The sequence below is a fragment of the Dermacentor variabilis genome, chromosome 3 (genome assembly GCF_050947875.1).
Source record: "Dermacentor variabilis isolate Ectoservices chromosome 3, ASM5094787v1, whole genome shotgun sequence".
NCBI lineage: Eukaryota > Metazoa > Arthropoda > Arachnida > Ixodida > Ixodidae > Dermacentor > Dermacentor variabilis.
Window position 1 is genome coordinate 39842953 of NC_134570.1, and position 27248 is coordinate 39870200.

The window sequence follows — 27248 nt, forward strand, 5'->3', positions numbered from 1 at the left end:
ACAGTTACCGCGCGTGTGCGTCGCTTGTGAGGTTAGCGAGGTTGCTAGCGAGGTACAGAGTACTACTGAACCAGCAGACACAAGCACCCATGTCGAGCCAGCTGGATCTGCGTGCCGAAGGGAAGTGCCAGCTGGACAATGCAGTTGAGGGCAGAACGCAGGATTGCGAGCTGCGTAGCTCAAGGGAAGACGATTGCATTGTTCAGGGATCGGTGCAGCTCTCCGCCAGTCTAGGTTGCCAAGAGAGGGGTGATTTAGTTAGGAATCATTCGGACTGTGCGCGTGAGACAGCGATTGAGACCGTCGGGCTGTGAGCCGATGCACAGCGTGAGCTGGGCAATGCAGTAGAGGGCAGTTCGCAAGAGTGCGAGTTGCATAGCTCGAGTAAAGGCTGCTGCATTGTTCCAGAGTCAGTTGAGCTGTCCGCCAGTCGAGGCAGAGGGAGCGTAGATTTGAATGAAAATCACTCAGACTGTGCGGGTAGGAGAGCGATCTGGGCCGACGAAATATGTACCGGCCAGCACGAGGCGCGAGAAGGCGGCATGAAAGAGACTTCAAAGAGAAAGCGCCGTAAAAAGAAGCGCGTTAAAGACCGAAAGGCGGTGACTAATGTAGCGCAGCCATAGACGGCGACAGACCCAAAAAGGAAGGGCGCGAGGAAAAGAAAGGTGCGGTCGTCGTTGACGATGTTGGCGCATCAAACACGTTCGAGCCACCGGTCAAAAAGAGACCGAGAAGCATGTTCTGCATGGACGCGGACAAAGGGCATGGGGCAATTACGTTCCTCGTCGTTCCGCCGTTCTTTTCGGAGTGCAGCATGTAGTGCGAAGGAGCGCAAGGTGGCAAGAAGAGACGAGGTGGCACGGAGTCGTTACGCGGTCCGTCGAGTTCGTGAGGAAAGAGGGGCGCCAGGACGCAAATTGGCAGGAGACTGTAGCGTCTTGAAGGAGCTGACAGTGTGTCAGCCCTTTTGTTGTTCCTGGGTAGCCAGAATAGCTTTCGAACCGTGACAACCTAGAGTACGGCTCAAAAGTATGAGTCAGTTGTAAACGTTTGAAACGGGAGGCCAAGAGAGCTTCAGTAGAAGGAAAGCATGCTGTTTTGTTTTATTTTTTGAGCATTTTGAAAACTTTCGCCATTTGAGGCTAGAATTTCTTTCAATAAGTAAGGTATGAGCTTTATGTTGTTTGAGAAGCTTCGAGATTTGAAAGATGCGTTTTAAGTAAAACTTTAGTTTCGCGAGGTGTTTATTAATGATTAGATAGGCTTTCTTTTTCTTGTGAGTAACCTGAAGGTCAAGGTTGTCCGTGAGAGGCCTATGGTAACGCGTGTGTGTATTAGTTAACCTTCTATTTTTATATAAGTGTTTTTGAATTTTGTAAGGTTAAGCGCGTAGATATTCAGTTGGTGCATCATATGCACTGAGAAGCGTTCGTAGTTCCATTAGCGCGTGTCCTGTGCGGACAGAAGGAAGCAGACGGTTTATGACTGGGTTGCTCGTGTGTGTTTAGGGCGGCCGTGTTCTGACTTCTTTAGTGAGCGTGCGTAGCACGAGTTATTAGCAGACGCATTTTTAAGGGTTCTGTGGTGTGCGTGAGTTACGCAAGTTTAGTTGCTCGGTTAAGTTAAGTGTCCTGTATGGACTAAAGGAACAAATGTGAGTAAGCGTGATGAAACGTTTGCGTGCGAAGATAGCACGTGTTTAGAATAGGGACCACAAAGCTAGCGCGATTGTGATTACGTACCCAGGGAGTTGGCCAGACTGTTCAGTGGCAACAGCACGTGAGATAAGTATGCCACTGCGATAGGGTAACAACAGGCTGTTCGTGAACTTAGGCTGCTTAAGTTATGTTCGGGTATTGGTGGTTGAGAGCCTTTGGCTTAGTTCTGCGTAAACCTTTACTCTTGTGTAGCGCGACGGTCAGGTTTGGTCGAACTCAAGGGGAACGTGAACGCTCGCTTTGGCGGCACAAAATTTTGGGGCAAAATTTGGGGTTCCCAGTTGAGTGGCTTGCATTGAAATTTTGATGGGAAGCCTGGTGGGTTAACATGTGATTCCGGGCGTTTGCACGTTGAGTGGTATTGTGTTGCCGGGATCGACTCTTCTGTGCCGGTTGTTGCGAGATGGTTTCAGGCATTCCAAGTGCGCAGGGGTTGCAGAGAGCAAAGCCATAGTCTTGCTCGCCAGCCGTTCTCTTCCTGCCCAGCGGTTGTAAGCACTGGCCAGCCGAGATTTTCCGGGCCATGGAGGCGCTGTTAAGAACGGCCCGCTGAGGTGCAAGTTTTGCCAGCCAGGTGCGACAGCGGCGTCGACTTTTCCTGGAAAGCCAAACGGCGTCGCTAATTCTACTGTGTACCAAGGACAATACGTCGCGTCCGCCACTCTCCGTCGCAGGAGCCGAGATGAGTTCGACGAAGCAGGCTTTGTGCCTGAACACGACACCGCCGACCCGGTCTGCCATGAGCAAGGGAGGTCTCGAGGGAACGTCTTCGGAGGCCCCTTCTCACGCACCGTTCCTGACGTCAGCCCCGAGTTCTGCGAAGACCGTCTGACCTCGGTTGGGGACCGTGCACCTGTGCGGAAGTGTAAGCCCACGCGCAAAGAGGCGGCTCGTCTACGGTGCCTGGTCGAACGTTTACCTCATCTTGGGATCGAGGGAGGACCGAGTGTTTATAAACCACTGTTGTACGGCTGCTCAGTGTACTTTCTCTCGCAGTCATGTTAGACTGATGAACTGCAACGTTATGTAGATACTGTAAATAATCCCATATTCCTCGTTCTCGATGAGAAGCAGTCCTTCCCTTCAACAACGTCCTCAGCGTGCATAAGTTGGACGACGGCATGGGCCAGCTACCACCTAATTCATGCCCTACTCCAAGCTTGACAACTGGTTACGAACGGTAGGGTTGACCTCCCAATCCTCGCAACTCCTATAACATGTGAAGGCGAAAACTTGCTGCACATTTGACAACTAATTAAGTTGTACGATCGGAGGGGTGAGACTTCTTTCAAGACATAACTAGCCGCAGTGTGAAGTAATTAAACGCGTGGCAAGCCGTTGTCTGCGGGCTTCGGCCTCCTCTCTGCGTTGCCGTCCCGCATCGTCGCGTTGCTGCTTTCTCAGTTCGGTTTCTTCGGCTCGTTTTCAACGCTTAGCAGTAGTTCGCACGCTTGTATAGCGGTGTCAGACTCAGGCCAACGGCGTTTCTCTCCGACTTCACGTTGCATCCGCTCAGCAAGGGAAAGCAGCACTAGCGATCGAACGCCTTGCTCCCACCGCTTCGCACGTCGCCCTTTGTTACTTGCTTGGCGAGCATCCTCGGCCGTGGCGTACTTCCGAGGGGGGTATGCAATGCTTTATTGATGGTTCGGATGCTTGTTTGGAGCTCGTTCTTTACTGAAACGTATACCGTTGTGTATGTTCTAAGGATGACTCCAATCAATGTATGAGCCAATGCATTTTTACTTGCTTACGGGGCTGAGTCATTGCTGATGATGATAGTTTTTGCACCACTCGACTAGACGACACCTTAAGGGGGTGTGAGCCATTGTAACGAGCCACACAAGGCTTTCGCCTTAATAAGAGCAGATCTTGCTTTTGATGCGAAACCTGATTGTGGCTTCATGGATGACATTTGTGAATGTTTATCATCAGAGAGCTGAACTTGCTTTCACCTTTGCGCATCCTTCTTGCTATGTCATCATCAGCCCTCATCACATCTTTATGTCCCCGTTCCCCCTCCTCCTGTGCAGAGTAGCAGGCTAGAGCACCTTAGCTCAGGCCGACCTCTCTGCCTTCTTTCAATTAAATTATCTCTATCTGCTTTTACAGGTAAAGCGCTTATTGCGGGTGCCGACAAAGAAGCAGAAGAAAAAGACTAGGAAGGAGACGCAGAGCATGTGGGCCTTTCTCTCTCGGTGATTAACATTTTATCCTTGGTCGAGCCCGAAAGGAAGTATGTCAAATTGTGCATCATGTTGTGCCACACTGCGTCCATACATGGAGGCAACGGGTGCTTTCCCCTCCCCACCTCGTCCTTCTGAAGTGGTTGCCCTTGGTGACAACCGGCAAAGTGCCAAACCCCTGCCGTGGAGACCGCTTTTACGCAGCTTGAACTTCTCCTTTGACGAAAGAGGAAAGCGACGCGGTTGACGTCAGCGCCGCTGCTGCCTCGTTCCTGCCGACGATGGGACGCGCAAAGGGATTTAAGGCAGAGCCGGCCCTTTGTTAAGAGAGAGTTGCCACCAGCCGCCCCGTCGGTCTGGTGCGCCCTTCAGCACCGCTACTTGTAAGCTATTAGAGAGTTTTAGTTTAGGGACGCAAATGCACATGCAAGAACTAGGGGCGCCGGTACTGCGCATGCGCAGACCCCTACGTCTGGGTCTGCGCATGCGCTTGCATCCCCTAAACTAAAGCTCTCTATTACCTGCTATATGCACAGATTCTATAAAACTTTTCGTCTCCTCCTCTTCCGCCTCAAGAGTCCATCTCTCGTCTGCGACCCCGAGTCGCAATAATGAGTACGTTATTGTAAACGGGAAACTCTCCAGTTAGAACACATTTTCCTCGTAATTAACAGTGAATCGCGTTATTTTCGTAATGTAGCATCTTCGCCAAAATTGGTATGACTACTATTCAAGAAAACAACCGACACATAATTTATAATCACCATTAATTAAATATAGATAGTACAAATCGATAAATTAACAGGAGGCAAGAAATTCATGTTTCCATTCAGAACCATGGCCAATCCCCGCCCTCCTCCCCTCGTGGATACGTGCCAAAATTTTGAACGAAGAAGCAGAAGAAGAAGAGAGCGCGAGCTCGCGAGACAAGGGTTCGCGAGCCTGCCAGCCGTCTCATCAAGCGTCACCGAGAACGCGTACGTCGACTCCGGCAGCCATAGCCACCTCGTTCCTGCACCTGCCTTCTTCGCCGTACAGGTCCGCCATGGCCGCCAGGGCTGCACAGGCTCTACAGAGGCGGAAGCGCTCAGAGTCTAGCAAGTCATCAGCCAACTCCAGCACGTCATCGAAACGAGTGAGTGCGGGCAAGCGTCCTCGTGAAAATCAATTCTGCAGCCTTCAGGACAGCTTTGTCACGTTTATAGGGCTTCGTCTACATAACTCTATACGCTGCCTACAGGCAAAAGTCGTCAGTGCGCAAACAATGGTCTTTCGAGGTCCACAGTCAGTCTGTAGACACTAATAAATGGGCAACACGTACAAACTCCACAGGGTGCACAGACTGTCACTTCCGCAAGAAACGTCTGTAAAGTTTTTTTTTTTTAATGTGGCCGTGGCACGTTTCTTGACGCGCGTTAGCGAAGTGTTCACCCACATTAGCCAGGAAAGCGATATTTATACACAGCTTGTGAATGGCTGGTCTGGAGGATCTGTAACACAGCGACGAACAATGGCAGGTTAGCTCGGGAGCTGTGAAGTATGACTCACATTAAGCCCGTTTAAATTCTGATGCGAAGTGAACCTCTGCGATGGGTGGCATTGCGTCGCTACAGCGAGGTGTTGGTTGACGTGCTGGCGACTTCGAGCGACCGCAGCTCTTTCCAGTAGCCAGCGCACGCTCATGTCGACTAAAGCCCCTCCATACACGTTTCCGCCGACCAGAAGCGGCGGTGGCGCGTAGATGTAGGGGCTTTAATGTCGATATGCCCCATAGCCTCCGAGATTTGCATGCGTCTCGGAGGCCACGCACGCCCATAGGCGGGCACGTCAGCAAGCATGTCGAATCGTGGTTGTGGAGTGTAGGCGAGCGGACATGATCCTCATAACGGCCCAGCGAATCGATGTCAGATCAGAAACAATGTCGACAAGCGTTAGTCTTGGTATATTACAACGCGAGCGTCGACCATATGCAGGGTTTTTTGTAGCTGCACCAAATTGTTTAAAGATTGCCTACGGCAGATCGCGCAATTGTAACCCTTGATCTAAACTACTCCATGAGACGGCTAACCCAGCTAACGAGAAATCGAGTGTTAAATTGAACAATTAACGTAATTACACTAACTTTTCTTAATTAATTATTTTACGGGACATATTGAAAACATACGAATTATGGCCGCTGAGTTCGCACGGCGTATCCACTTGGAACGAATTCTCTGGGCAGCACCAGTCTCGAGATATTAATTTTATAAATGTCCGTCGAACTGCGTTGGTGTTCCAGTTACTTTTGTACTTTAATGCATAACACAACAGTTTCTTTAAAAAAATGTAAACGGAACGCCAATGCATTTCGACGGACACTTTCAAAGTAGATTTTATAAGGGAAAGCAAACCTTTGTCGGCGCGTTGGGCCTTTGTCAGGTCTTGTTGAGAAAACATGACCCAGTTTTCTCGGGTCCGCGGGGTGGCTTCGTCGATTGGGTTTCGTGATAAAGCGTCCCCAAGCTGGCTTTGTGTCCCAGCACGGTGACGCACGTCGTATGTGTAGTCCTGGGGCCGAACGATCCACAGGGAAAACTTGTGTTTGAGGTACTGCTTTTGGAACAACCATGCAATCGCGGAATTATACGTTACCGATATATACAGGGTGTTCCAGCTAACTTTAGCCAGAGTTAAAAAATATGCCAATGCCATGTAGCTGGACAGAACCAAGGTAATGTTCTTTGCCGTCACTTGGAGATACTCTGGTTATTTTTTTCATATATACTTTTATATACTCATATTTACTTTTCATATAGATTTTTTTTTTCATTTCATATACTCGGAGTATCTCCAAGCGACGGCATACATTAACCTGGTTATGTCCAGCTACGTGGCATTCGCTATTTTTAAGCTCTTGCTAAAGTTAGCTGGGACACCCTGTATATATATGAAAGGCCGGACCCCGGCCGAAGCATCAGTAAAGTCGTGTTATTTTTCCTACGTGCTTACGGTCGGAACTTATAGAAAAAGTACTATTGCATATATTTCATAAGAGTTTGTATTATCAGAGTGCTGAAAACACATGAGCAGTGTGTTAAGCCAACATTATTTCGTATTACGTTTTTGAAGTATGTTGTGCATGCAACATGTATAGTCGCCGTCAGTATGAAAGGTAACACCTAAATATTCTTTTAGACTCTCCGTAGGGCCTAAACACACGTGCTCGTCATAAAAGCGTTCAATGAGACTAAAACTTCAACAAGAAAACTTATTTTCATGTATAAATAATCCCAGATTTGAACCCATGCATTACTTGTTATAGTCGTTTTAAGAAACATACTCATTTCCGTTTCACTTTGATGACGACTGTACATGTCCCTGTGTCTGCCAGTATCCACAACAGACAGGCAGCACCACGGAAAAAGACAAGTACAGCGTATATAAAGCAAATGACGTTGTGTTAAAGTGTCTTCCTTGCAGCTGTCATTGTTGGCTCATACATACGTACTTGTTGGCTTAAACGCGAGGAGTGAAAGCAGAATGCGAATTTTATCGCATTTTTCTGTTTCTTTACATGTGTTCAGAAAAGCCGGAAATCGAAGGATGGAAGGCCAGGAACGAAGAACACGGAACTCGAGGAGAATAGGGCTAAACCGATCGCGAAGGGTTCGGAAACCGCTGCAAGCCCTACAATGATAGCAGCGGTGAGTCGCGCGCATCAAATATATCGTAATATCAGCACCGACTTCTCAGCCGATCTTAAGGCCCGGTTCTCAATAAAAGCACGCGAAATTTAAATATTACGATGATATCCGGAGGCCGAAGCTTCAAGCAACGAAAAATTACGAAAGCAGACAATAGCGAGTTTTAGAATAGGGGCCCCAATAGTTTGGGGCCCCAAAGAGCTTTGCGGGCGTTATCGTTGGGGCACGCAGGAGTAAAGAGTTTTAGAATAGGGTTTTGCGTTTGCGGAAAGCGTCTTGCGCTGACAGCGCCACTACGGCGTCAAAGAAAAGCTATTACGAATAATTAAATAAACTATACCAATTTATGATAGGAATAGTAATTTTGACTTACGTGTATTCGCGTTTAATTACAATTTAGAGGTTATTCTGTAAGCAGCAAACAATTAGTTGCGCTTAGTTTTGAGCAAACCAACTTTACGTGCCTTCACCAGCCAAGCTTAGCCGTGCTAGGCCTACGAGCCATAAAATCTACAATAGAATTCGGAATCAGCGGCGTCTAATGAATCAATCTTCATAACACACGCTATTTGAGAGAAAGCGATAACCGCAGTCACTTCTCCTAGCTTGCGAACTTCACGCGTTACCACGAAGCGAACCCAGTTTGGTGCTAGGTTAGAGCCGTCGCTTCGATGGGTGCCGCCATGTTTGCTGACGCAAAGCTTTTGGGGCCGCTATTTGGGCTCCCGCTAAATCGGTGAAATAGCGTTCCCAACGCAAAACCCAAACGCAGTTTGCGTCTCGCGCATGCGCAGTGGCTTCGACGCTATTTCTTTGGGACCCCAAAACGTTTGGGGCCCCTATTCTAAAACTCTCTAATGCCCCAAGCCGCGCGAAGATGCGTGAAAGAACAGACAGCGCGTCGTCTGGAGCATCGTCTGCAACGAGGCTTCCATGCCTGCGTACGCGACCATAGTTGCCATAGTGTTCGAATACTCACCGTGAACGCTAAAGCAAAGCGGACAGCCGTCATATTAAATTGCGTTCTAATAGGTGATGTCCAAAACCCGACGCCTATGACGCATTTGTGTCCCAAAATCACTTCCACCGCATGCAACCAGCAACAGCATAAACTTTAAGATGAGTATATGTTTTTTTCCAGCAGGCGCCGCTAGTGCGGCGTAAACTTACCATAGAGTGAGTGCACTAACTCTATGCTGGGCGAAAAAAGTGGCAACCGCTAGGGCGCCGCCATGTTGCTACGACTCATATTGTAACATTAGAAAGCCTTCGAACTGTTATGCAAGAACAAGCATGTACAAGTAGCACGTACGTATAGGTATCGTGTAAAGTTCATGCCGTATATTTTTCAGCAAGATCGGATGGGCATCTATAAAATATGTATGTAAAACTCACGGTGCGTGAAAGCATGCGTCTGCATGTGTCGGAACCAGATGGTGCCACTATACTGAGTCAGGTCCGCAATAAACATTAGTAAGAAGCGATTGGAGGATTGGTGGAAGTAGGGAAACGACAAAAGACGAAGACGTACTAAAGCACAGTTCGCGATAGGGGTTGGACGTGGTAGTTCATAGTGTTTTTTTTCTTTTTTCATTGGTTAACCTAGGTAGGATATTAGGAAGCATAGTAGCAAGAGCTTGGTGGCGCAACCCACCGCCACGTTCCAAAGGGGACGCTCATAACATCCCACGACCGGCTTTATTACTCGCGACCTGCTCACTACGCCGGCTCCTATGGCGGCGCGTGTCCGCGCAAATACCACGTGAATGTTCAGGAGGGACGGCGCGCCGCAACAGGTGGCGCCACAACTTACCCTCATTTCGGCAGCGCCCGCCGTGCGCTTCTGTTAAATTCAGTACGCTTGCGTTACCGTGTTGCCGGTAGGCCGAGTTAAACCGCATCGTTTTTTAAGCACGCACCGCAAAGACGTGTTAATATTTATAAGATGCAATAATCGTGGACAGCTTTCTGTATACAGTGGTAGTTAAGAGCGCGAGCTGTCAGCTAACACGCTTAAGTCTCTGGCTCATGAGCGTGCGAGAACAGCGCAGAAGCAGGCGTCTCGCGCTCGTAGCAATTCCCCTGCATGGCCACAAAAAGCTGTACCCGACTAACGGCTGATAGCGGTAATATTTTTCTTTCTCAGCGCAGCAGTTTTGCAGCTAAACAAGCTCAAAGAGCGGTTGTAGTGGTGGGCGCGGCTCTGGTGCTACTCGAGCGGCTTTTTTGCGCGTACAGCTGCACAATCTCAACATGATTGCTTCTGCTCTGTACCTAGCAGCATCCCAGGGCGAAGCCGCGCTACTTTCCGCCAATTTACGGCAAAAAGCGCGCCATGCACACTTACTCATTTTCAGGAGCATTCACCCGATTGTTAATCATTTCAAGACGCACTCTACATGAAAAATGAATAAAACCAGACTAGAAAAGCTTGTTTGCCAGACACAATAGCCGGTCGTGGCCAGAACTTTATTTCAGGTCAGCCAGATCCTTACACTTTTAGGACCTTTCGAGATTTCGGTTTGGCATTAATTAATTTCCGTTTGGCGTGCACTTCTGTGAGATCAGAGGCAAAATTAGACAAAAATGGCCTCATAAACTTGTGGACAATCAGCTTTAGCAGTGCCCTTCTGTGAGGCTCTGTGGTGTCCTTCGAGCACACAAACAGCGGATTTTTTGTGAGTGACGGCAGCACTAGGTCTGCAAACTTCTTAAGCGGCGTTGGCCCCCTAACAAGCACAGGAGCCAAACTTGATGCAGCACCTTCCAGGCGGCTGACGAACCCTACGAAAGCTAAGGTAGGGTACGATAGCCCTCCCCGGTCCATGCCTGCTATGATGGCAGTAGTGGTAGACTGAGAAGCTGGTGCCCTCAAATTACTCAGGCAGCCCTCACATGCAATGCAATCTTGCACGGCTCTGGCCAAGAAGCCAGCAATCATTGCCAGTGTGCTGGCTCGAAGGCTTCGAAACTGCCCACGAAATGTTCAGGCTCTCAGCAGTAATTGCGTTCTTGGCACGTATGCGGGCAGCAATCAGAACAGCCGGAAACACGGTGTTGAGACGCGCACAAAAACACAACGAGGAAGCCGCCACTGCTACCGCTACGCCAGCCCGCACTCGGCGTGGGGGTAAGTTGTAGCGCCACGGAGAGCAGCGGCGGTCGGGCGAACTAAGAATGAACTAAACAAGCAGTAAGAAATCGGGGGCTACGGAGGCGGCGCCGGTGAACAGGTCGCCAAGTAATAAAGCCGGTCGTGTAACATCCATCCATCCATCCAGGATCAGGATCACGTTGATTGCGCGTCTCACATGGTCTCACCTTAAAGGCCGCCCCACATTCAGCGTTTTCCCGGCGTTTTCTGGCGTTTTGTCACCCGGCGTCGACGCTGAGGCTGGCGCCAAGCCAAAACGTCGTGCTCAAGGGACACCAGATCTCGCCGCCGCCGTCGGAAGCGGCTCGACAGCACCGACCAATCAGCGCGTGGCAGGGCGTGGCCGCGCTGCTGGCAACTCTTGCAAGAAACTTCCGCAGATTCGCAGTTCGCGCCTCCATTGCTGTTTGTTTGGTCGCTTCAATCATGCTACCGGCGAACATCGATAACGAGCTTCTTATAGCCATTGTAGAAGCAAGGCCGATATTGTGGCAGACCAAACACAAGGAACACAAGAATCGTGTTAAAAAAAACGTTTTGTGGATTGAAGTCGCCGCCATCGTCCTGCCGGGTGTACCAAATGAGAAGCAGGAGCTTCTTTTTTAGCAGCAAAAGCTGCTGCCTTCTTTCCATGATGTGGCGTATGGCGTCTAGCAATAAAAAGCACCTACTTCCCCCTCTATCATAGAATAAAGAACCCTCGATGCTCAGCTACCATAGCTCAGCTTCGCACGCCGACGCGCCGACCGCTCGTGATGTTCACGCCGATATTGCTGCCAGTTTTCTGAAGCTTAGCCTTGTGTAATTTTTCTACACAGCCCTGAATATCTTATTTAGCGTAAAACTATGCAAAAGGCATAAGTATTGCATTGAAGAATACTTATGACAGCTCTTTTCATTGATATTACACAATTAGCTTAGGAGGTATCTGGTAAAATAAATCTGGTCACATTGTGCGACGCTGCGCTGGCGCTGGTCCGCGTGCCGCTCGTGTGGCTGGACGCCCTCTCTGGCGCCGTTCATGCGACCACGCCGGGAGACGCAACGCCAAAAAACGCCGGTAGAAACGCTGAATGTGGGGCGGCCTTAATCGCGCCATCGTCGTCTGCGCCTGCACGGAGTGGCAACGCATGGCGGCGCCTTTGCGGTTACCGATTTCAATACATGGGCCCCATAGGAAGCTTTTCCTCCAAGTGTTGGTGATATTAACTCCATGGAATTTAGACACCATCTACCCCGACAAAACTGGCAAACAAGACAGCATCGCGAAAACATCGTAGTCAAATACGATCCAGGATACTCTGCTGTCAAAACAAGATGGCGGCTGAGCAGCCCGCTTGGTAACCCGGAACCTAAATGTTGCCTGCTATATTGTGTTTGTCTTAGGTTATCTTACGAAACGTTTTAGAGCATAGCGATATTAACTTTCGTTACTTTATTATGTCTTAGCGAGGTGACATAATTTCGCAGGGATGTGTTCCAAATGCTTTCCATTAATTAGACTCAATATTGTCTACTTGACAGTCGAAGCAGACTGGTTCCAATGCTGGCCCGGATTATAATACACCTTGCGTACTGCAGACAAAGCGTGATTCACCACTGGCAAGCCGGACGCATACGCGAATTATATGGAGGGCGCCACCTCTCGTTGGTCTGTTTCATACGTAGGGTCGTACATTTACGGGCTGTACTAAATTCTTTCATTCTGGAGGTAATAAACTGGGTGTTCTATTTAAAGAGAAAGACGGCAGATATATAGAGGTCTTTCTCTGCCTGGCAGCCAGAAGCAAGCGAAATGAACCGCGGGTACATGCCACGACTAATACAGCTTCTCCCAGGTCAAGTGAGGAACTCATGCAAATCCTTGCTGGCAGGCATTACTTATATTTTCAAAGGAAACCCCATAAACAAGAAACAATAAATAGGCGCATGCTTGGAAACGCCTTCTTTATTTTAACTGCACATTACTTAACACAGGAAAAATGCGTGGTAATGCATACAGGCACGCTTTGCAAGACGTGGGCTGCTTTCGGTTGTCTTACAAGCCGTTTTTGACATAGGTTATCAGATGCATTTTGAGCATTCCTGCGGTCATCCTAGACTTACCTCGCCTTTGATCCTTGCCTGTTGTTCAGTTTTGCAGCATCGCGCCATACGCTCTTCCAACAAAATTAATGGCATACCAATGAACATGGTTAAATAAACACACTCCTAATGTTACATACACCGTTTTCAACGCGGAGAAATGGCCACGCTGCCTTCGCCCCCTGCCGCGTGACCGCTATTTGCATGAATGGGACGTGCACGAAATGCGATGCGATGAGCCATTGTCGTATTCACATAAGCGCTGCTACTGAAAAGCAACCGAGTCAGTCTGGAAGGATAAAGCGTTATCTAAAAAAAAAACTCCGTTCTTAATTTCTAAACAACATGTTGATTATTGGAAGAAAGAAATGAAGGCCAATGATTCAGTTTTTTAATTTCGCGCCTTATCCCCATGCCGGTAGATAACTGTGACGTCACGAATTTCTAAGTATTTCTTCGCATTTAGGCCGCGCCGCGTTGGTTCAGAAAAATTTACTGAAACTCGTCATGTTCAACATTTAGTTTCTGTAGAACACAATGTAGTCCATCTTACCCACCACACAATAGGCCTTTAAAGGACGCTGTTAAAATAAATGACGTCACAGCGAGCAGCTGGCACGAGAACTTCAAGGCGGCGTTGCCACCAGTATTCTGCAATTGCGCTTCTTCTGGCTTACTAAGCGTCTTATCGTGTTAGGAGTGGTGTTTTCGATATCGTACCATGATAACTGACTGATAGAGAAGAAATCAGTTTTATATTTAATGTCCCTTTGTAGCTCAGCATCCATCTTATAGAATTTGTCGAGGGATCAAATACATGATTAGTATACCTTCACTGCCATTGCCAAAGATGCTGCAAACTAATTCTAGAACGCTACGCACTGTCAAGTAAAATGATTGTATTAACTTCTAGCGTATAACCAAAATTTGCTATGGGGCCTGGTGAGAGGCCCCTTAAGGCGGCTAATTTTCCCGTACGTTGACATAGATATACCTTTCTGTCACTGGTTTTAAGATGAAATTCCAATTGTTTTTTGGAGATAGCAGTATAAGTATTCAGGCAAAGGTAATACTTCAGTTAGATACATAAGAACTTTCATTTTCCAATAAGCCTAGCATTCACATTAGCAGAACAATAGCTACACTTTTGAGCTACTCCAGCAGACTCCAGCTGGCATGAGTGTCAGAGGGCAAGCGCTGACTTTGCCTCATGCCTCAGTCGGGCACTATACGAGGCGCGACAAAAAAAAAAAAAAAACGAGACTGGTTCGATAAATTATTGTACTTACAGAATCAGTTCTCTGAGACATTATCACCTTCAAAGTAGTCCGCTTCAGCATTCACACACTTCTGCATTCGGTGCTGCGATTGCTGGTAACAGTTCTGAAATGAGGTACTTTGAAGGCCCTTCAGGAGATTCTCCTTTCTTGCCTGAACCACTTCAACTGAGGTAAAATGGGTTCCCTTTAAGGAAGATTTAACTTTAGGAAATAAAAAAAAAAAAGTCGCATGGAGCCAAATCAGGTGGATAAGGAGGATGCCCCCATCACAGTAATGTTTTTGCCGGTCAGAAACTGCTTGACAGATAGGGCCGCGTGAGCGGGTGCATTCTCCCGGTGCAACAGCCATACATCACAACACAAATGTGACTTTTTTTTTCAAAATTTTTCACTGTCTTTTTAGTACTTCGATGTAGTAGTGTTGAGTAACAATCTGACCACTGGGATCCCACTCAATCATCACAATTCCATTAATGTCGATGAAAACAATTAACATTGCCTTGAATTTTAATTTTGACATGCGTGCTTTATTGGGTCTTGGGGATCCTGGGGGACTTGGACTGCATTGACTTGTGCTTACTTTCTGGGTCATAGGTAAAAATCCATGTCTCATCATACGTTGCAACAGATTCCAACAAATTTGGCTCGTTTGCAATGTGTTCTAACATGTCCACACACAAGTCCTTACGGCACTGTTCTTGGTCATCGGACAGAAATTTTAGAACAACCTTCGCACGAATCTTCCGCATGTGTAATTTGTCCGTTAAAATGCGTTGAACAGCTTCCCTATCCAAGTTAACCAACCCCGCCACTGCACGAACACTTAATCTTCGGTCACCACGGATCACATCACGAACTTTGGCAATGTTTTGGTCTGTAATCGCTGACCTTGGGCGCCCAGCACGTTCATCATCTTCCACACTGTCCCTTCCCCCTGAAGACCGCTTACACCATTCAAACACATGTGCACGAGACAAAGTTTCTTCTCCATAATCCTCAGGTAACATTTGAAATGTTTCCGTGGCTGATTTCTTAAGTTTCACAAGAAACTTGATGTTGATTCGCGGTTCGGTTTTTACATCAGACATTTTTCCAGCAGAATGCAGTTGCACATGTTCACTCAATGACGCAGCACTCCCAACTGGCGTGATCGGTTCCGTCGAAACTGGCCGCATGAATAGAGGAGGGTGTGGGACGATGTCAGCAAAACAGTTGTTGCCAACTCCACTCTTTTTTTCAAGCTACACACTTAGTCTCGTTTCTTTTGTGTCACACCTCGTATATACTTTTCGGAGCGTGGAAGGCAGCTGCACTCCAGTTATGTGTGCGGAGTTTGCACTGAATTATTACGTAGCCTTATAAGATAGTTTGTTTCTGTGTACCTATGCGGCGACCAGCGTATAAAACAAAGTCACCTCTATTTCTTTATTTCATTCTTTCTTTAGACTAGCCACATGACGACCCATCACCAACATTCAAATGCCAAGAAGATGGTCACCATTGCAATAGTGCTGTTCCTCACCAGTGGAGCCCTGCTTATGATCATGATATGGTCCAAGCCACATGCCACCATAGTGTTCTGCAACACTCCCGATTGCCTTAGGCATGCCACTGAGCTCAAGGAGGCCATGGACACTAGCGTCGACCCCTGCAACGACTTCTACAAGTTCACGTGTGGCTCCTGGAAGCCGAAACAGGGAGAGCGCTCCATGGTAGCGCGAGTCTTCGCCGACTCGACCCAAATCGCCATGGAAGAGATGGAAGGCCCCAGCGAGAAGGCCGTGGTGCCAAAGGCGATGGACTATTTCAAGAGCTGCATCCAGCTACGCAATTTGACGCCGACCGACGTAGAACTCTACATGGACTTTAAGCAGGGCCTAGGTTTCTTGTGGCCGGAGAGAAAACAATCGGCCATCGACGCGCTGCTCCCGTTGCTGAACCTTACTATCACCTGGAACATCAACTTCCTCTTTCAACTGGAGGCCTTGCCTGCATACAAGCGGAGGCCGCAGACGCTATACATTACGCGTGGCATACTGAGCCGCAGATTTTTGGATCCCACGTGGACACCAGTTACGTTTGCCGAAGTCGTCAGACGGCACTGCGGTGAACTCGGGGTCGAGCCACCGTCCGACACGAGCATCCAGGAACTGAAGAGCACCGTGGAGGACATCATAAATGCCGCGCTCAAACTTCCACCGGGTGCCACGACTGACACGCAGATTATGATGAAAGAGATTGAGCAGCTGATGCCCAAACGGGGGTACGACTGGCTCAGCAGCCTGAACAAACTGTACAGTCCCCAGTTCACGTGGACACCGGACAGCCCAGTTGCTCTGGAAGATGAAGCAATACTGCAGAGCGTGTACACCCTGCTTGAGAACTACAAGAAAAAAAGGCAGACGCTCATGGAAGGCTTATCGTTCGTGTTCCTCCGAACGTCCCTGTGGTTGGCCGCAGGAAAACCAGAGATGCGTTACAGGTCCGACCCCAAAGTTGGCAGGCGCAGATGGAAGCTGATCTGCGTCAAGTATGCGGCGGGCCACTTCGGCCTCCTCATTTTGGCCAAGCACATTTACACGCGCTACAGCAGCAGTGTGCGCGGCAAACTCGCACGTTTCTACCAGAGCATTCATAGGGTTATCAAGCAGCAGCTGGAAGACGCCGAGTGGATTGAAGCCACCATCAAGAGTAAGGCGACCATCAAAATCGACGCGCTGACGCTGGACATGTTGCCAGAGGATAACTTCTTCTCTGATGTCTACCTGGCTCGGTTATATCGGCACTTTCCAAGTATGGGCACCTCGTACTTGGAAAACTACGTCAATGTCTCCAAAGCCTACCGGCTCCTCATCGGCCATGACTACTTCATCAGCGTCTACTCCAAGAGGCTCGGGGACGGCTCGCCAAGTCGATACGACTACTACTACAACATTGCCTACATATATCTGGGTGCCATGGAGCCCCCGATACTCTGCCTGAGTGGCACAACAGCCATGAAGTATGGCAGCTTTGGCACGCTCATCGCAGAGTGCATCGTCCGCTCGTTCGACAAGCGCGCTGTCCTCATCACGGGCCAAGAGAGAGCTTTGGTGGGACTCCCCGGCTTACACACAACGAGTCGGCTGCGACTTGTTATCTGACCGCAAGTCTGGAGGCAGTGGCACAACCTCTGATGCGAACACGCTGCCAGCTGGCAGCCACGACCCACGGGAGCTTCGTTTCGCGGCCTTGTTCCCCCTGGCACCGGCACTTACCACATCGTTCATTGCGCACCGCAGGGCTAGCATAAAACACGGCAGGTACGTCCAACACCGCCTGCACGGTCTCGACGACTACACCGATGACCAGGTCTTCTTCCTGACCTACTGCCTCATGACTTGTGCCACAAACGGCACCGGTGAGACCTGCAATGTGCCCCTACGACAGATGCAGAGATTCGCTAGTGCGTTCCGGTGCAGCCCCGGTTCACCGATGAACCCAGAGAAGTGCACTTTTTTCTCGTGATTGTGACAGCACGTTTTCTTTTTTTATAGTATTAATTTCCTTGGTTCACTGCATTGCTGTTTTTTAGAATGTCGATTTTATGATAGAAACTAATGACTCAGCTTAGGTAATGTGCTGTCAACAATTTCAGTTTTATCCTCTCAAGAAAAAAAATTTGGCGGCATACAGCAACGCCGGCAATTAGTATTGAACAATCGGTTGCCTCGAATAGCACATGGTGTACCCTCATGTACACTTCGCAATTCTATTGGCGTTCAAAATTTCCAAGACACTGTACTTACAAGTCCCAGGTTTCTTTTCTGACCGTTACATTGTGTCAGACTTGAGCAGCTTTTTATGGTGAGCATGGAGCCAGCTATTCACGCAATATTGCCTTACATGACCAGATGCTTCGCAGACCTTGCAAAGCTAGGTTTCCCGAATTAGGGGGGCTGTGTGCAGCTGTGCATGTTTCTGAAAGCATGTGCAGATGGTGTCAGAGACTTCGGCCGCCTCGATGCCTTGCATCCTACCTTAACGACCTGCGTAATTAAGATATCGTTTTAACAAACTGCGACGATAACAGGCACTAGCAGTGAACTTTTGCATGTTTTGCCTTTGTATATTATCTTGATTTCGAGCGTGAACGCGCTGCACAGTTACTCCTTGATAAAGAATCTAAATAGCGGAGCAGCACAGCTGGCTGAGAAGTGGGCGCCTGTCTGTGCATCTAGCTTTTTTTATTCAGGGTGTCCAAACTATAATGCACAAAGATTTAAATATATGCAAATGCTACATAGCTGGACAGAACCAAGGTAATGTTGCTTGCTGTTGCTTGCAGATACTCAGACTACTTCTTGCTTTCTGCCAGATCAGATTATACTTAATTATTTCACCAACTTCTTAAATTAGATGAAAAATGTCAATGTGAAAATTGTAGAGCAAGAAGATAAAAAGCCAGCAGATCCCATGCCATGTGGGAATCGATGTTATGCGAAGCAGTGTGCGGGGAGCCTATGAAGTTAACGAAACAGCCATGAGGGCACCAAGACATAGGTGGCTGTTTCATGACAGGCATGTCACGAGATTCATGTCATTTATATCATTAATGGCATTCATATCAATTTTTGTCATACACTTTTGGCATACTATAGCAATTATGGTACATACCAAGTTGATCAAATGACCATGAGAGTACCAAAGACATAGGTGGCTGTTTCATGACCTACATGACAGGCATGTCATGAGATTCTTGTCATGACCTATCAATTATGTTCATCATCCTGTAATGCCATGGCAACTTTGCTACATACCAAGTTAGTGAAACTACCATGAGAGCAACAAGACGTAGGTGGTTAGATAGATAGATACTGTCAAAGTGGCAAATGTTGCCAAGAAATGCTTTCAATTTAAAAATCCTGATACAGCTTTCTGTTGCTCAATATGTGCTACACAAAAGTGTTTTTCTGAGCAAGAAAGAAGCCCATGAATACATGCAAAGAGCCTTGAGTGGCTAGTCACATGGCAATTTTGTGTGTTTTGTTAACGCGTAGTACCTACTTAATTCGACTTCTGATAACTCAGAAAATCGGATGATTCGGACTAGTCCTCTTGTCCTGACAGGTCTATGCATTTAATGGCATCAAACGCTCATTCACTTGGACATATGTGGCCATACACCGGTTAATTCGGACAACCCTCAGAGCATGAGCAACGTCCAGTCCCTCAAATGCGTGACATAAAGAGAGCAAGAGCAGTGCTAGCATCCAACCTAAATGAAACAGTGGAGTCTGCATCTCTATCCATCAGTGGAAAACGGCAGGAATGCCCGAACGCATCATGTTTGTCTTTATAGCCTGCATGCTTGTTTGCCACTGCGCATGAAACCGTGATCAATGATCGCGTCAATAGCGACCGCACTCCTGTCCACCGCATTTGCGCCTAACAGCAGTTTCAAGTTAGTGCACGTTGGCCGTGCACCTTCAAAACTATGTAGACAGCATTCGGAATTGCGGCATCGATAGTGACCACAGCTTTGTCTGCAGTGGACACGCAAAGCAGTACTAGTTTTGTTTCGACTCGGTGTGGGTTGCCTGCATGCCTTCGTAATTGCATGGTCACCACCTGACCATGATTACATTGAAAGCGACCACAGTTTCATCCACAGGGGTTGCAGTTAACAGTAGTTTTGCTTTTACTTAGTGTAATGCGTAAGCAATACTGCAGCATGCACGCTGCCATCAAATCTGCCGGCTACATCGTGATAGACCATTGTTTGTTGCTGACCAGTTCACTGGCTAAAAATATAATCTGGACGTGCATGTGGTAGCGAAAAGCATACCTTGGATGAAGACGAGGTGAGGGTCTTGCACTGTCGAAAGAAGCCACAAAGCCTTTTACGCTTTGACCTCTAATCGGTCATGAGATGACGAGCATTGAAGTTTTCACACAGTAGCAGTCACTTCAGCACTTTTTCACACTGCATTTGTGCAAACTACCCAGAAACAGGATTTACTTATTCACTTGATTAATACAATCATGTTTTTGTAGTAAGCATTTGTTTTATTCTCTTGGTACCCTCGATAATTTGACATTTGATTAATTTGTACTTTCTAGGGGTCTTATGAAGTCAGAATTAACGAGATTCTGCTTGACTGGTCCATTGTAATCGATTACATTCTTAAATAACGCAATTATAATCGTGGCCGGTAATCTTCTTCTGTAACATACACAAGTCTGGGTGATAGCTTCCTAGTACAGTCAAACATCGTTAAACCGTAGTTGGCTGGTGCTCGGAAAAAGTGCGCACTAAATGGTAGTACTGCTTAACCGAAATAGCATGAGATCGCCCACTTATCTATCGAAAACAGATCTCCGGGAGAGTGTGGTGAAAGGGCAAAAACATGCAGTTTTTATTCCCTTCGCGCGACAACATACTATTTTTGCTTCATGCCGTTGCTGCTCAGCAGCGACGACAGCGGCCTCACACCTACTGAAGCTGCGAGCCAGCTTTCCAGCCAGCCCCCTCTTCTCGGCAAACACTTGCATGGCAGATTCCTCATTGGCATTGCATATTCTCAGTGCGCAGGTGTGGCAGTGCTGCAGAAGTTGCGGGGCGTCTTTTTCATTGTGGGGTGCTGTTCTCGTCACGACAATTGCATTCATGAGGCTGACGTAATGTGCAGCTTCTGCCACTGTCGGGCCTGAATTGCCTGTGCTGTCGTTTTCCATGTCGTTCTCGTCCCTCTCGTTAGGCGACACTTTGGCAACAGAGGCAACGATGGAGAAAAATCAAACCTCATAGCTGACGTCTTTTCGCGATTGCATGCAGCACTGCCGAGCAACTTCTTCGCATTCCCAATGCCACACACCGTAGTCAACAGTACATCCCCGTCATGTGCCAGTGCCGACTTTTGTTTTCATCCGAGCTTCAGCATGACACGAGTCCTTGCTTGCATAACGCCAAAATGATGTTGATGTGGCTTCACGTGCAAGCGCACAGGGCACTTTGAGGCCATGTTCCGATCTCTGAGGCTTGTTGTTCTGATGGGGCGCCTGATGGGGATGACGCACCACCGTGATTGCGCAACAAAAAAGGGGAAACACTACATGTTAACCAATATATAGGCAACAAGCTGGTTTATGCAGGTACAAAACATATGTTCAGTGGCTGCTGAGTCGGGGATTTGGCTTTACTATTTTTAAAATGAAACTACTTTTAAGTGGGTACACTTTAACGAGGTTTTACTGTACACCTGCCGAGATATGTTGCTGAGAGCACTTATCTCTTAGCTGTATTTGAGAATGCTATCAAGCATGTGGGTGCAGTGATAAACTGCCTTCAGGACCAGCGTGTGTTACAAACCTTTGCAAGGACGCCCATTGTGCCCTGGTATCAGGATCGGTCCATTAAGTAACCATACTTAATTACTGTTTCTTGAATTGACACAATTTATTTTTGGCCAGACAATCAACTATGGAAAGTGGGGGGAGGAATCAAAGAAAGCTTTGCGTTAATATGAAACAGGCTAGTACACCTGCGTAACAGTGTAACTTCAATGACGCATTCAATTCTGCTGTCTATCTCATTCTGTCTAAATTAGATATTGCTAAGAATTACTGTATGATCACAGCTGTTTAATGCAGAGTCACAAAACTAAGAAGAACAAGAGACACTTGTATTGTTAAGCATGGTCACTTTAGCGTCAATTACCTTATTTACTTGAACCTAGGCTGGCCCAGATTCTAAGCTGACCCCTGGATGGCCAAAGCCAGAAAATATAAAAGATCTTGCATCTTACCTCGAATGTAAGCCGAACAAGAAAGTGAGGACAGTGTTCACAAAATGAAAACATAATTTAATATAAACGCGCCGAGCTCACTCTATGTTATAATCGCTGCTAGCCTTGTCACTATAGCCCAGACCACACGCACCCTTGCGGACGCGTGCCCATGCATGTGCAGACATGTGGCATGGCTCGCATGCATCGAAACGCGGCGCGATCTCAGTGAACAGTTCGTCTCTGTTATCGCATGCTTGCTTTCCTTATCGCTATGATCTCCTCATTGCAGCAGAAGCGAAAAGTATCTCCCGTTGCCCCTACAATGATGGACATTTTTCTCATTGATGCTGACGTCCCACCTGACTCGAACGTTTGACGATGTCTCTGCGGCTAGCAGAAATTTTTGTTTGGAAGCAGCATAACAGTGGCATCGCCTGTTTGGTGCCATTACGATAACGTCACGCTATGGGCCATGCCATGGGCCACGCCATAACCTGATACGACACAGGTCAAAATAGCGACGTCACTCGTGCACTGGTGCGGCTAGTAGCGGCTGTGATACTGACTTTTCTAGATGGCGCTAGCTATGCACCATACTTATAATTTTAAATTACAAATTGGTGTGTTCTTTAAGATCCTCTAAGCCGAACCTAGAGTTTGGTATATGATTACTAAAAAAAAATCGACCTAGATTCGAATAAATACTGTAGGTGCCTATGCCAAAAGCCACCAGTTTTCCCAGTCACCATTTATTGTTTCTCAAGGCCTTTAACAGTTCACACACAAACATCATGTGCAACAATAACTTGAGAGGTCTTCAAACAGTGATAGAGCAGTTGTAAATGGAAACTTGGCCTAATTCATGGAGGAAGACATTTAGGAGGTGAAACTCCGGTCAGCGCGAGTGAGCGCGGGCGACCAAATAAGGTCACAATTGTATGCGCCGACGGGGCCGTATGCAAGTGGCAGCGCCATGCGGCACTTTGTAGAAGCCACAGTGGTAAAAAAAAAAAAAAAAACACAGCGCCCAGGCAGGCGGCTCCAGCGTGCTCTCCGGCCACTTCCTCCGTGCCCTCAATAGAAGTCAGGCGCGCGGCCGCACGGGAGCAACACGCTCGACCGATTGTCCTGGAAACCGAAACGGCCACCAGGCGCCACCAGCATGATAGTGGCTCCGCAGGCTTGTGATCTTTTCTGGTCGCTGCAAACAGCGAAGTTCCCACTCCTAAATGTTTCTTGCTCCATGGCCTAATGACATACTCCAAACGGTACCTCTTGTTTTGTATGTCTTGTATATGTGTAATATATGGACTGATTATATATAACCTAAATATAAATTATTTTCATTTTTCTTGCTCTTTGTCTATTAATATCACCAGACAGTCGAGCCATTTACAAATCCTCAGTACCTCTACTCCAATTCTTCTAGGAACAGACAGCAGAAGTCATTACCACCAATATGTAAAACACTGTATACACAATAAGTTTGACAAGAGTTGTATAAAATTGGTACACTGTAACACATTCACTCCAGTTTAGAAATAAGGAACATCACAGACATTTGAGTGAAAGGTAAGACACTGAGCAGATTGTCCCAATCTAAGATAGTACATACCCAAAGAGAGGCAGCAGCACAAGTATGGCGCTACAAGGACGATTGTGTTGCCTAAAGAGATGCTCCCATGAAACATGTTTTTACAATGTTTTCAACATGTTTTCAACATGTTTTAAACATGTTTTCAGTGTGGTGTTGCCTAGTCTGCATATCCATTTTATGCAGTGCGAGGGCTGCATTGTAGTACTGGCCACAATGCATTCAGAGTAGATAAGCAGACAAGATATACTATGCTGTGTTACTTATTTCGGCCATGATAACAGCTTGCTTACCATGTGGTGTGAAAAGAATACGCCACTGCATCACTCGGGAGATACACATTTAATCTGAAACATATCATCTAAGTGTTAAGGCTGTTTCACATTTAGCGGCATGGTAAAATTTGTTCGTGCAACAATGTTGCCATCAGTCCAACGTCCCTGTAAGCAAATTGCTGTGGCCATAACAGAATTTTCTTTGAGCCCGTGGTTCAAAAGCATAACCCCTTCTCCCACTCTCGAGATACATTCTAGGATGCACACATACGACAGTGACAGCACTAGCCAAATGCCTTACGCAGGAACACGTTTTCCTGAACATGATTTGACTAGTGCTGTCACTGTCGTATGCTTACCTGTGCACGCGTGACACCGTGCTAGCTAATTTATATAGTAAGCGAATGTTCACAAGTTTATACGGCCGATAAAACTACCATCCTTACGTTGTATAGCTATCTACTATTTTGCTATTGCAATCGATGCTTCGCTTTTCGGGCAGAACTGCGATACTTTTTTTCTCTGTGCTAGTCAACATGATGGAACGCGCAAATGGAGCAATAGCCATCTCGACGTCGGGTACATCGGGCCGCACTGGTCGCATCCGGTTTCGTTGAATGTGCCAGTGCTTTGAAGTATAGATGTTCTTCACGCCAATGTGACGTAGCGTGTGTGTGCACGTGCTCACACTACATAGACTATACATGCGCCTTAACCGAGCGATTTTTTTTCTCTGACTTTCATTAGTTAAAATTTTGTATAATTCAAATTCTTGTAGCATCCCTGTGGAATTCGAATTAATGAGCTTTTACTGTATATGACGCTGCATTTCATTCTTTAGATGGACATTCCGAATGGAAATTCGCAGCTAGGTGCAGAAACACACCGGGAACAAAAATAACACTTAAAATATGGTCTTCGGACTTAAATGCTGCTGATTTGCAGCGCCAGCTTCGCTGGGGTTAATTTTTGAGAGTTTTTGTGGGCAAGTCGACAATAACAAATTGCTGATATAACAACCACTAACTATAGAGTTTGTTATAAATGGATTCGACTGTATACACTGTGCACCAAACTTGCCGCAAACAAATCTCCAATGTACTGCAGTGTGATATGACCATTTGCCATTGATTTCTTCCCTGAAACAGTCAACACAACAGCTATTGCCAGACATTTTTCCCAAGCAACCACCACCATAACGAAAAAAATCAGTGACAACCCAGTAATGCCCCTAGTAGGACAATTGCTGTCATCTTGTTAAACGACTATAACTACTTAGTCCACCAGCAAGTCCAACTTTACCAGCGGTTCCCAACAAAGCAAGATGCATGGATGGGCTGTTTGCGTTTTCAATTTCATACAATTTACCTATGAGCACAAGTATAGTGGCTAAGTAAAGCAAAGCAAAAGGTCTTTGCAATGACTCTCACAAACAGTGAATTTCTAATACTGTCACAAAGTGTATGCACCAAAGTGAGCACAGTCCGCAATGAACGCATGCACATTGTCACTCTTTGGCTCTTCACTTGGTGTGCGGAAAGTAAGTACAATCATCAACTGATTTTTTTGAGACACAAATGGGCTCACAAAAATGTCTGAATTATTGGGCATGCCAGAAAAACGACTTTCGACAGCAAAATCGATTCGCTGTTTTTTACAAATCCATCACCGTGGAAAAATCGGTCAAGGCCGTAAGTGCATTTTGCATTCGCGATGCGCATTGTCTCGAAGTTTAGGTATCGCGTGTGTGACCGTGACTCCGTGACATTGACAGATTAAACTGTGTTCTGAAAATTCACCAGTTCGAAATGTTGACCACATGCGAGCTTTCACCATTCTTACCAGTGTGCGCAGGTACAAGCTTTAGGTATAAGCGTTTGCAGTAGTTGCTGGCTGACTGCCCATGAACCCTGCCTCGCACATGCTGCCATCAGTGCAGACTGTGCGTATCATCTTGCAGCAGACCTCCGTGTATTTGTCTGTGGACATGAACACATACAAGGGCGAGCTTCCCACAATGGAATGCTGCCCAACACCCCCGCCAACTAGGCCTAACCAGCAGCTTCGCATCGGGAGTCAGCAGCCAACGTTGCGGTTTGGTACAGAATCAATGAAATGCTTCACAGTGGCTGCAAGGTTAATAATGCACTTGGAAAGCGGAGGAACCACCTCGCCAATGAAAGTGGGAGCACAATGTCTCATTGTATGCTTCGATTCCTGGACACACAGAGCTGCTCGGTCTACATGTTTTGCATGTGCACAGCTTTTGACAAACGTTGTTTTGGTTATAGTGCGGTACTGCTTATAATGCAGAAATTCACGACTCCGGGTGCTTAAGTTATAAGCGGCCTATGCTGTATACTCAAATATCAATGCCACAAATGTTTTTGCCTACGAGTCTCATCGAAATGTGGCCATGGCACCCAGGAGTAGAACACTCAACACCATGCTTGGCAGCAGAATACTACAGTTGCTGCGCTGATGCAGTGAATGCTTGTTACATCTCTGAATACTGTATTAAATTTAAAAAGCAGCTCTCTGCAAGTGAACTAACAGTTTCTCAATAAAAAAAAAAAAAATCTTGCTTAAAGTGAATGGTGTAAGGCACCCATCTGCTGAGACTCACTAGCTCTTACCCTGGTGCCTACCAGGTCAACTGGTACTGTGTAAAACCTGCCATTCAGTGGCATTGTTTCTTTGTTCACCAAATATGCAGAGTGCGCATGGGAGCACAATCTGGTAACGCTGACCTGACACATGAATGCGTTCACAGACGTCATATCGTAAGATGTTGTGCCCCTGGCAACATGTCACCTCAGAGCTTTGCCATAAGGGAGCCCATGACAGGTTTGTCAAGGAACTCCTTCCACCAAGGTGCCCGCTGCGTGCCTCCCGGAGAAAGAACGAACGACTGGAACAGCTTCTTGTACACCTGGAAGCATAAAAAAAAATAATAAATTGAATTTTCTCCGTGGCAAGGACTTACTCAAAAGTGAAACAAGAGAGATGTGTACTATCTGTGATACATCACATGAAAACGTCAGGACTACATTGAGCACATTATATTTTGTGCCTGCTTTCACCACACTCCATGACAGTGGCATGACTTCAGCTTCTCCAGGACCTTTGGCAACTAGGTGAATAGTAATTCAAGAGCACGGTACCATTCTTTCAAGGCACTTGTAAGAGGTGCTCTACTTTTATAAGTTATTGTTCATGCTTCAGCTATCCACAATGGCACACTGCATACCAATATAGTAAAAGGGAACACACAGTTTGTGTTCAAATAGTGATTCCTGCAGACATGCAAGTTTGGACCACACTTTCTGCTGCCTCCAACATAGAGTTATCGTGAAGAAGAATCTGTCTCCTGAAACTTCTCAGATTTCAGCGCAAGAATGAAAGAAAATTACAGGCAGTGAATGCAAGCCTGGTGATTCCTTTCATACTGGAGCACCATGCAAAACAAGTTTCTGAGCTGAAACTGCTTCGTGACTGTGT

General features: G+C 47.0%; 2 protein-coding genes across 2 annotated transcripts in view; one reads left to right on the forward strand and one right to left on the reverse strand.

Moving 5' to 3' along the window:
- The first annotated feature begins 4685 nt into the window (after positions 1 to 4685).
- LOC142575450 (neprilysin-like) lies at positions 4686 to 22878 on the forward strand. The gene is made up of 3 exons (XM_075684830.1): positions 4686 to 5042; positions 7471 to 7590; positions 15555 to 22878. The coding sequence occupies exons 1-3, from the start codon at positions 4953 to 4955 to the stop codon at positions 17250 to 17252; spliced, it is 1908 nt and encodes a 635-aa protein (XP_075540945.1). The 5' UTR covers positions 4686 to 4952; the 3' UTR covers positions 17253 to 22878.
- Positions 22612 to 27248, reverse strand: part of Acox3 (Acyl-CoA oxidase 3) — a 40337-nt gene continuing 35700 nt past the window's right edge. The window contains exon 14 of the mRNA XM_075684829.1: positions 22612 to 26679. Coding sequence (XP_075540944.1) covers positions 26563 to 26679 — 117 coding nt within the window. The 3' untranslated portion in view covers positions 22612 to 26562. The remainder of the gene's footprint in view (positions 26680 to 27248) is intronic.